Source organism: Rhagoletis pomonella, unplaced genomic scaffold, assembly GCF_013731165.1.
Source record: "Rhagoletis pomonella isolate Grant_MI unplaced genomic scaffold, Rhpom_1.0 Rhpom_scaffold_00011, whole genome shotgun sequence".
Lineage (NCBI taxonomy): Eukaryota > Metazoa > Arthropoda > Insecta > Diptera > Tephritidae > Rhagoletis > Rhagoletis pomonella.
The window spans coordinates 3,653,401-3,664,761 of NW_023458565.1; the positions used below are offsets into that span (position 1 = coordinate 3,653,401).

General features: G+C 33.2%; 2 protein-coding genes across 2 annotated transcripts in view; one reads left to right on the plus strand and one right to left on the minus strand.

The window, feature by feature from the left end:
- LOC118747292 (integral membrane protein GPR155-like) overlaps positions 1-11,361 on the plus strand; it is a 346,226-nt gene that overhangs the window by 251,777 nt on the left and 83,088 nt on the right. The window lies entirely within an intron of this gene.
- The window catches only part of LOC118747080 (integral membrane protein GPR155-like), a gene marked incomplete at its 5' end in the record, with an annotated part of 18,250 nt that continues 11,849 nt past the window's right edge, over positions 4,961-11,361 (minus strand). The window contains one exon of the mRNA XM_036481072.1: positions 4,961-5,016. Within this exon, the coding sequence (XP_036336965.1) occupies positions 4,961-5,016 (56 nt within the window). The remainder of the gene's footprint in view (positions 5,017-11,361) is intronic.

Sequence of the window (11,361 nt, forward strand, 5' to 3'; positions counted from 1 at the left end):
TCAAGTTTGTCGCCTCGAGCGAGTAGTTAGGAAACAGGCTGTAGTCCATATTCAAAAATATTTTCTTTTCTAGAAAAAGTGTTGCCTTTTCGTTGTCAAAGGGCAATGACATTTGTCGGTAGGAAAGAAAAACACCATAAATTAGAATTCATTTTTAATTCACCCTGTTTCTGGCTATTGAAGAATAAAAATTATTTTAATTTAGAAACCCGCAATTTCAATTTTTTAAGTATGAATTTTAATTTTATTTTTTACGAAATTCCTATAAGCGGACATCTTTCATAGACGGGCAAAAAAGGTGACCATCGGTGTCCACATATGGGAGCTTTCACCGTATTTGACATCTGCATTCGCATTCGCATCCGCGGATGTTAGTTTTTAAACATACGCATCCTCATTCGCATCCGCGGATTTCTTAAAATCCACATTCGCAACATCGCTAATACATACATATATCGTCGTTTAAAGTGCAAAACCGCGTATTAAGATTTCCGTGAGGTGGACCGATTTGGAAATGCCTCCAAAAATTTAGATTTTTTATGAATAAAAACAGTTTTTTAAGTACTTTTTGCAAAAAATCACCTCAGATGACAAAACAGTTTAAGCTTAAAAAATTTGCATAAACATATAAAAAAAAGTGTTTCAACAGAATCATAATTATGAGATTTTTGATGCTGTTTTTCAACTTTCTTCAAAGACTGGTTTAAGAAAAACTTGAATAACTCAGCCAAGACTTTACCGATTTAGGTTTTTAAATATTTCTTTGCAAATAGACTCATTCAAAGCATGGAAGGCAAAGGTTAGATAAACGAGCGTCGTTCCGTGTTCAAATAAGACGTGTGTTGATATTTGATAAAGAAAAAATTGTGACGTGAATGAGTTTTTTGCAAAGAAATAAAAAGGGTGTGAAAATACCTTTCCACAAATACCTCAAGTCAATAACGGTGTAGTTTTGGCCCAATTATTCAAATTTTTCTTAAACAAATCTTTGAAAAATGTAAAAAAAAACAGCATCAAAAATCTCATTATTATGATTCCGTGGAAACATTTTCTTTTTAAATATTTTTATGTAGATTTCATAAGCTTAAACGGTTTTGTCATCTGAGGGGATTTTTTTTTTAATCCTTTAAGAAACTATTTTTAATCACAAAAAACTCCATTTTTGGAGGTTTTTTTTTTCAAATCGGTCTAGCTCACGTAAATCTTAATATTTTTCCGAAAAATTTTGGTGGAAGTCTTAAAATATAATAAGTTTTGTAATCCCGGTGGGAAAACCGCAACTTTTTTTGGTGATGCAGTCTAATGTATGTATGTACATTGTATGTACTACAAACGTATATAAACATGGTCCCCATGGCGAATACGTAATTTTAAATTTTCAGTGTTTGTATGCATGCACTTACATATGGGCATTTCCAATCTGACATAACGTGACATTTGTATGACAAAATTTATAATAATTTACCTGAATAATTTTTCTCTTTTTAACCGCCTTCAAAAAACGGAGGAGGTTACCAATTCATCGGAATATTTTTTTTTATGTATGTTACTGCATAACTTTGGCCACGTTAAACGATTTCGATAATTTCTATCGGAAATGTGGGGCCTCAGGGGTGGTCCCATACTAATTTGGTTTAGTAGTAGTAGTTGGTAGTGCAGCTGCTTTGTGGCTGCAACAAAATGCCAGTACGCATTATGTCGCTATCGCAAAAGATTTCCCCCTATACATACACTGAGGGAAACAATGCATAGTAAAAATGAATACTTAATATTTGATTATCGCTTAAAAATGTTCGTATTTAAAAATACTATTTTCATACAAAAATTTATTACGCACGTATTTGACTGTTCACATCTGAGTATGTATATGTGCACAGTGCAGTTTAGTTCAATTTTCCATATCCGAAAACGAATAGAAAAAACTCCTACAGTTATCATCAATTTTCGTATCCGGAAAACGTTCGAAAAAGATGGTGCCATTTGAAAGCAATAGTTAGGAGTGTACTCGTACACAAAACTATCAAATGTTTTAGAAAACGTTCTCGTACCCAAAAAACTTGCAAAGTAGGGGAAATTGAGAGAGCAAAATGTGGTAGAGAGCTGCAAATTGCTGCTGGAAGAATTTTTTGCCAGCGAAAACTTGCAAAAAAGAAAATCAGCTGATCATAAACACATGTTTGTAAATAAACAAAAGAAAATATGACCTTTTTTAATTATTTATGGCAAATTTTATTATTAATGCTAGTATACAACGAAAAAGAGGGTAAAGTTATTAGGCATAAGGTTTGTTGAGTTTATTTTTAATTGATTTACTATTAATCTCCAGTTTGTTTACTTTAGTGTGTGCTGACTATGGTTGCCGTATGTCATTTTTCGTTTGTACCATAATTGTCCTTTAGATATACCAAATTCTGAAACAAACTGAAATTTTGTTGGCCGATTTGTCAGTTTTGGTAGGTTGATTGTTGAAATTAGAATTTTATAATTTTAAATGTACATTTGTAGCACCTACATAAATGTACATTTGTATATATCTACTAATTTATTTATTTTTTTGATCAAGGATGGGTGTTGCGCCATGATGTGGTATCACAAATAATCTTGAGAAATTATAATTAATTTGTATTTTAAAAAGTTTTTTCGATTCCAAAAGTATGCAATTGTATAAAATGAAAAATCGGAGAAAATGTACCAAACAGAAAATAAATTGCCAAAAGACCCACCAGTGGCAATTGTGGAAGTGATCAGCTGTTTCGAAGGCTGAAAGTTTTTGCAAATTTTGCCTTCTCGTACTTCCGTGGATATTTTGTCTCTTTGAGAGCGAATGCTGCTAAATTCTCCGAATTTTTTTCTGCTGGATAATTTTGTCCTCTCAATACGAGTACCTATTGTATTTTATTTGCTCAATTAAACATTTGAAAGCGTGCATACGTAGTCGGCAGTGGCTAAGCGTGCAGAGGAGTGTGCCGCTATTTCTTAGCTTCCAGAAGGTGCCGGATTCGAATTCCGTCAGGCGTTTCCTAATTTTATTTTATTTCTTTTGAGCCATGAAAAAGTATCTGTGAAGTGCAGAAGGAAAGCGTAATGAACGAAAAATTCAATCAGACAAATTTCAGAAAAAACAGCCGAAAACGTATCCGTTTCACATACTGTTGTCTGTACATACGTTTCTGCCGCACACTTTAGTTTGAATTGAATATTTACCAATATACAGAACTTTCGTTGACGTTTATAATAAGATCAATTACATTTCTATTTGGCTTTAATATTTTTTCCCTCAGTGTACATACATAAATATGTGTGCATGGATATAAGACATTGTACTCAATAATAAATCCTCTATTTGATGTACCCTAGGCGTGAATTACTGATTGCAATAGCAAAGTTTTCCATTGGATATGGAAGTAAGCAACAATTACAGAAAACCTTGCAAGCATTTAGCTAGTCATAGTAAGGACATTGACCACTGCGTTTATGTAGACAATATAAAACAAAAGCAGAACGTTCAAATTAAGCAAATTACACGCAAACTTTCACTGTATGTTACCTTTACTCCATTTTCTGCAATGTCTACATACGGTGGCGAAAACATAAATAGGGTCGCGACATTTTAACAAGTTTTGGCTATTTTTCTCTTCTTTATTTGATATTTTTTATTATTTTTTTATAAAAGTATAGCTCGTTATCTAAAAAAAACCGTGTAAGTACGAATTAAAAATTTTTTAAAATAGCCGAAACTCGTTAGAATACCACATCTCTATTTATGTTTTTGCATCTGTCTACTGTGTATGTTTATGTTTTGACTGAAGGAAATCAATTAACATAAAAATTTGTGCCATGGCAAAAGATGACGTTAGCGGTGAATATTAGTAGAGCAAACGCAATTAAACACGCTAAATATAAACAATAATAAAAGTGTTTACGTACATATAAAATAAATGAAACCCTTAACAAAAGTAAGTATATCAGTAGCTATTTGATAAAAAAACGTAGGGTCGCTTTCTCAAATAGTTAGCTTTTAAAAATTATCTACACTCCAAACACATTTTTTGAGAACTAAATTTTTCGTTACCTAGGGGTGAAATGGTGACAAGTCTATTTTTTTTTTAATTGTTCGGGAGAGACGAAAAATATATGTAGTTCCGCATTATTTGTCATTCTGCATCAAAAACTAAATTTAATAAAGAAGTGGACTTGCCACTTTTTCACCTTAGGTAGCGATACAATTACAAAATTTTGGGTTCATTCATTATAACTTATGGGCTTTACAATATTAAGTTGCTTGCTCAAGAATATACCTAAAACTCCCGGGCGCATGGTTGTATGGTTGGAATGTCCTTTTCCCACTTTCTTTTGGTCGGATAATTAAACAGGCAGATTGAGGTTAAAGGTTACGGAAATTCCCTAAAGCGCAAGCTAAATAAGTTCCAGGCATTTTTGTGATTTTTTTCAATTTAAATACCCGTAAGGAAGGAAGTCATTAGTTACATTTAAACTAAGCTTTTGTTGGTCGCCGCTACTGAACTAATGTCCTCTCAATTTCATAAACGTCGTCTGCTCCGTTTCCAATGTCTTAAAAACAGTTGTGTGCCTTTCTAAACTGAAGGACAGATTTTTCATAGAACGCAAAAGCCTTTTTATGAAAGTGGTGGTCAGAGGAGAAGCTAAGCTTTAAACTTTGGCAAGAGAATAAAGGATAAAATGACAAGAATCGCTCTCGTATGTATAATAACGGCATTAGAGGTTCATCGTATAACGGACTAGTAAAGCAAACCTAAGTGCCAAAATTCGGGTATATACTTATCAGACCATTTGGCATCTTAGCACCTATTCGTCACCGGCTTTGAACAGCTTTGCCAATACACCGCCAGCTCGGGAGCCATGCCGTGAGCTCAGGCTCTAAACATTGGCCTTGGTTGGCCTTCTTTATGAAAAGCGAAAGAGATATAAGACGGACTAGCTAGAACATTGGCGGCCTGAGATCCAATAGGTCCTGATCCATTCCTTGCAATAGGCCTAAATACAATTAGGGAAGAGCTTAGAAAGGGAACAAAAGGTATGATGGAACAACATTGGCGATGAACAAAATAATGTGACGGCGTTTGTAGGCGACGAATGAACCGCATAAACTCAATGTGGTCAGAGAGAGCACATACACACCTTACCGCCAAAGGCTTTCCTGGGCTCGAATCGTCACATACGATAGCGTACCACTCGTCACGTAGAAACACATTTTTCGGATTATGACTTACGTGAACGTACTCTTTGCCCCATTCAGCTTATACTGCCTGACGTATCACGTAATTTTCTTTCGTATCGTTTTCGATCCGTGAACGGATGTTACGATTCGAGCCCAGATGTCTTTAGGAATAAAATATCTATGTGCTGTAATGAGTTGAGGATACCATGGACCCGTCTAGGTCGCGCTGCATAGCTCTTTAATTTGTACATGGTGTATGAGTACGGTGATCATATTAACCAACGTAAAATAAAGGACATTATTTTCAAAATGATTGTATAATACAAGTATCTTATCCATATCGAAATTTAAATCAAATATTTACCAGTTACTTATATTTTTTAAGCCCACTAATGTGAAGTATGATTTTTTTAATAGGAAAACTTCGTCTAAAGGGAGAAGTGTTTTTGCTATACTGTTGTACAGATCAAGTGAATGCTTAAAATAGTTTTAACTTCCTTTGGTTTTTGATTTTCTCTTGTTGTTAATAACCTGGAATATGTATTCACTTTTACTATGAGAGTATATGTATGTATTTGCATAAATTCAAAACTTTTAAGCCACTTTTCTCGAGCTGGGCTCCTTTGAGTTATGCCACTATTGAAGTAAATGAGCGATATGTATGTATATCGGTATCTAAGCATTGCGTATATATAGGAATGTAGTATATGGATCAACATATTAAATGTTCTTGCGCTATTTGTGAGTAAAATTATTTATGTTTAAATTTTTAGCAGGCTCCATAGCAAACCAACCATTTGCCTAATTTGTCGCTGATATCTGATAGCAACATAATTTGCGTCGCAATTTCATGAAAGGGTAATTAATTTTAGAATTAACGGAAAAGAAATTGCGCTCAAAACGCTAAGCAGCTTTGATGTATTTGACGCTATAACCGCCTAATCGATTTTGGCCGAGTTCAACAAAGAACGCCAGTCGTTTATCTTCTGCGCCAAATTGGAAACGTCAAAAGAAGCCAGGTCCTTCACAGTGGGGGCCTCCCACTTTTTCTGCTACCACCAGCGGGATTCGAGTTGAATACTTTCAGAGCTGATAATGTAATATTTTAATGTATGTATGTACATATGTATTTAAGTTATTAACCTCGCTTGCCTTTTGGTGACAATTTTTCAGAATGTACATATTTATGTATGTATGTATATATGCACTGGATTTAAAGAGCTTTATATAGTGATATTTTCATAAAAATTTTCGAATTATAAAGGAGTTAAAGTCTTCTTTATTTTTTATGAATTTGGGTGTTAGTGTTTGAAAATGGATGCTTCAGATTTACACAACGAATAGATGTTAGGACATGGACCCGAATAACTCCGTTATTTCTTGAAAGGCTTTCATTTTATGACTTATCAAACAAATTTTTCAATCGATTTCAATGTAAGTAGGTAATATATTCTGAATATGACCAAAACCGGACCCCGAGCCATGTAATGGCTTCATTTTTTGTGGAGGTATTCCTTTTCATATAAGCAATTTATATACTTCCGTTCATGTATGTAAGTAATATGGTTCTAAGTATATACTAAATTAGACCAGAATTGCGGGTTTTCCAAATATCTCGCCTTCTGCGCCACCTGTCGGAATTTTTTTTCCGACAAATTCCTTTCCATGTAGGTGATATACATATGTACACATACACCCCAATTCTGTGCACTTGACGAATTGTCAAGTTTCACTACATATTTATCAATAAACTTACGCTCGAAACTATGCTGCAAAAATTTACCTTTAAGAGCTTTAAAAATGCACAACAAATTTAGCAACTAGCGACAATTCTTACCTGCATAGTTTTAGGCGAAAATTTATTGACACATAGTCAAGGTTGATTATTTGTCAAGTGCACAGAATTGGGGGATATACTAAATATATACTAAAACAGACCATAGATGTAGGTTTTCAAAGTATATCGACCCCCGCGTCATCTAGCGGACTAATTCATCCTTCATAATGTATTATCATCGCTGGTTAAAAATTTTTTTGCAGGATTTCATTACAGACACCGATACACGTGAAAGTAAATAACAGCTTATGAAAATGTTTTCCTTTTTAATGCCACCAAGCAGATTCCCTCAGCCTACAAACCTAATCATATCACACGCGTTAAACTATCTGACAACTGCTTCGATATGTGATTTACAAAATAATTCTTGCCAGTATAAAAACATATCCACATAGCTTACTAATTGAGTTCATTTCGCATTTCATCTATCCTTGTTTATTTATGCAAAATTTGCATTCCGGATGACAGCAGCGTGTTGACGTTTGATTGATTTACAAGCTTCAATTGCATAATTTTCACTCAATCGGTGAATGGACTATGTAGTTGTGCTGACTTCAAAATACCACCATGAAATAAATGTATCAATAAACTGTAAAATAAATGTATGTAGCAGGTACATTAGTGTGCGCCTTAACTTTGACCTAAAAAGCAAGACCGCCTCACCATAGAAAAGATCGTTTAGTAATAAAAAAAGTGCTCTGCGAAAAATTTTCAAAATCGGATAAAGCAGAGGCTCAGACGTTCGAAAGTTGCTTAAAATCAAGAAACTTTTCACAAAGTTGCCTATAAGTCAGAGCGTAGTTTAACATGTTTTACCTTCACTTACAGGGCAAGTTTGGCTAAGATGATAAAAAATATCTTTCGTAAGGCAACTAAGATGGCAAGATAGTTCGAAAGTGTTTTGCTATTCTAGCACAAAAGTCTTAGAAAAAAGGCTCTCTCATTCACCACTCGTGGTGAAAAAGTTATTTTGAGAGAAAGCACTTGTATATCATTTAATTCGCGTCGCTACAACAGTCGCAATGGCCGCATAGGCGTGTCATTCTAAAGATCTAATTTCGGGTCTTGGACAGCGGATCTTTTTCCTTTTGTTTAATTAAATTTGTTTTTTAATTAATTTTTTTTTTAATTTTCTTTTAATTTTGATATTTTAAAAGGAAAAACTTATTTCTTTTATTGCATTTTTTTAGGAACTTATTTTTTTCTTTTAATAAATTTTTTTAGCTTAATTTTCTTCTTAGTTTGTTAATTTTATTGTTAAAAAAGAAAGAAATATTATTTTTTATATTTGATTCAATTTAACTTGTTTCTTCTCTTTTTAATTTAATTTGTTTTTCTTTCATTAATTTCATTTTCTTAAAATTTTTTTATTTTATTGTTTTACAAGGAAAAAGATATTTGTTTTATTTTTTTAAAAAAGAAAATCTTTTTTTAATGTACTTAAGTTTTAAGAATTTTATTTTATTCATTTCTTCCTTTTTTAATTTAATTTGTTTTTCTTGTGTTAATTTCATATGCTTTAATTTTTTATATTTTACTTGTTTAAAATGTTTTATATTTTATTTCATTTAATTTTTAGGGTGTTATTTTATTGAATTTTTTTCTTGCTCTTTTTAATTTATTTTTATTTTTTATTTTTAAGACTTTGTTTTAAAAATAAAAACACTTTTTTATTTTATTTTTAATTTTTGAATACTATTTTCTTGTTTTTTTTTTGATAAACTTTTTTTCTTTTTCTAATTTTTAGATTTTATTCTGTTAAAGAGAAAAAGAAAATTTTTAATTTTATTTAATTTCTAAAAATATCTTTAATAATTTTTGCTTTAACTTTATTTTTTTATTTTTTTTATTTTTTTATTTTATTTATTAGTTTATATTGGCTTAAAAAGAAAAATATATATGCATAATTTTTAATTTTAATTTAATTTAAAAAAAGTTATTCCTAAACAGCAACGAGTCTTTCGAAAGACTGTAAAGCGCTTTCAAGATAGTTGCCAAAATTGACAATGTCTTACGAAAGACTGTGGTGAGTTGACAGACAGTTGCCAGAATTTCCCTGTTAATTTTTGGCTGTTGAATCTAAATATGGGCACACAATTTTGATATCATTCTTAATTAAAAACAAAATTAACTTCTCAAAATACATTTAGCAGAAATGGCATTTATGGCTTTAAAACTTGAGGTGATATGAAAATGTTTTAGCCAAATTCAAAATCAGCGCGAAAAATTACATTAAGTAACTTTGAAAGAAATAATATAGTTTGTTTTTACTGATTTATAGGCTACTTTTAATTTTATTTCAAATTCTATAAAATCGCCAAACATTCTTTCTGTAATCCCATTTTAAAAAATTTTCACAGAACATATTTTCATGACTAAACGAACCTGTCTAGAGTCTTGCTGTGTAGCTTTAAAAAAAAAAACTTGTATCCATACAAATTAGGCGCACACTAGTGTTCACATGTACATACATATCGTCGTTCAAAGTGCAAAACCGCGGATCAGCAAAATGCAAAACCGTATATGTGAAGTTGTAGAAATTATTTTCTAGAGTGTAAAAACACTCATATTTCAAAATGGTTCTCTTTTTTATAAAGCAATCGCATATCTGCCTAGTATATTTCAGGACGAATGGATAAGGATTAAGCCAAGAGCTTGTGTAAGAAAATCCAATTTTTGGCAGCCAATGTCAGTTACGCGGTTTTGCAGAATCACCATACGCGGTTTTGTACTTTAAACGACGATATGTATGAATGTGTAATAAAAAATCAAAAACTATACCCAGCCAGCAAAATATGTGATGTAATGTGGAACGATTTTCCGTCATCCCTTGTCAAATTTGGTTTGGAGACAAACCGGTTTCGGCGTTGGGCCATCTTCAGTGTCATTTTTCGTTCTGAATAGTTTCTGTTTGTCTGTCACTGTTTATAGATGTGTTAAATCGTCGTTGGTGGGGAGGATACTACGAAATAGTGCAAACGACGAAGACGCACTAGACAAGCAAGGTGTATATAAGTTGACTTGCGAATGTCAACATAGTTACATAGGACAAACAGGGCGCAAGATAAAAACAAGATATCGTGAACATATAAGGGACTACAACAAAAAAATGCTAATGCCTTCTACCACCCCGGAATCGAACTACGCAAACCATATGGCAGAAAACCATTGTACGCCAATGAAAATAGGAAAGGCAGCCAAAGTTCTCCATGTACAACACAAAGGACAACGCCTAAACGTATTAGAGAATACGGAGATATACAAACAAAAGACGTTCGTCGAAAAATAATAAATGAGCAAATAAACACCGCATCTGATATATTATTCGAACCATTCAGGCTACTATACGCAAAACAAAACAGAAACCCGGCAACTACCATAAACAATGAAATGCAGGTCCAAACTACAGAAACAAAGAAAAAGAAAATAACTGATTTTTACCTACCTGCGAATCCATGCAACAATTAATCAAAAAAGAGGTGAGCAACTAATTTCTACCTGAGGATGTACACACAGAACTGAAACTACTGGCTGAACGAAAGAATATAATCCGCTGAGACGTACCTATCTATGAACCAACGACGATTTAACACGGCTATAAACAGTGACAGACAAACAGAAACTATTCAGAACGAAAAATGACACTGAAGATGGCACAACGCCGAAACCGGTTTGTCTCCAAACCAAATTTGACAAGGCATGACGGAAAACGTTCCACATTACATCACACTCCTACCCTGTCGGAAACACCAACAACGAAAATGAGAGCAAAATATGTATTTTGGAACGATTTTCTGTCATCCTTTGTTAAATTTTTCATAGTTTTTAATAAATCATTTTTATATAGTTTTAATTTGTTGACTCTAATGGCATTCGAACCTGGGAGCTCCTTGACGTTTTTCGGATACGAAAAATCAAACAAAATGGAAATCGCTTTCTCTACGTTTCCGAATATGAAAAATGTACGGAGACTGCACTGTCGGCAAAGAGTACGTTTCCCCGCTGGCTGGGTATTTATAACAGTAGGAGACGCAAATATCTATGTTAAGTAATAATAATTGCAAATGCGGTCGGTATTTGTAGCTGCGCACATGCGCCGCGTGGATATTTACATGACCGCAACAGCTATTGATTGAATTATTGATAGCGCGTGGACGGGACTGGAGCCCAACGTTGGTGATAGTGTGGATAGAACACAGAGAGAGTGCTTGGGTGGACTTTTAAGGTGATTGACTGCCTCCAATTGTTTGTCGAATTAAGCACTGCGCCAAATGCGGTTGCACACGTTTCACTAAATAGTTATTTTATATCTGTATTCGCTATC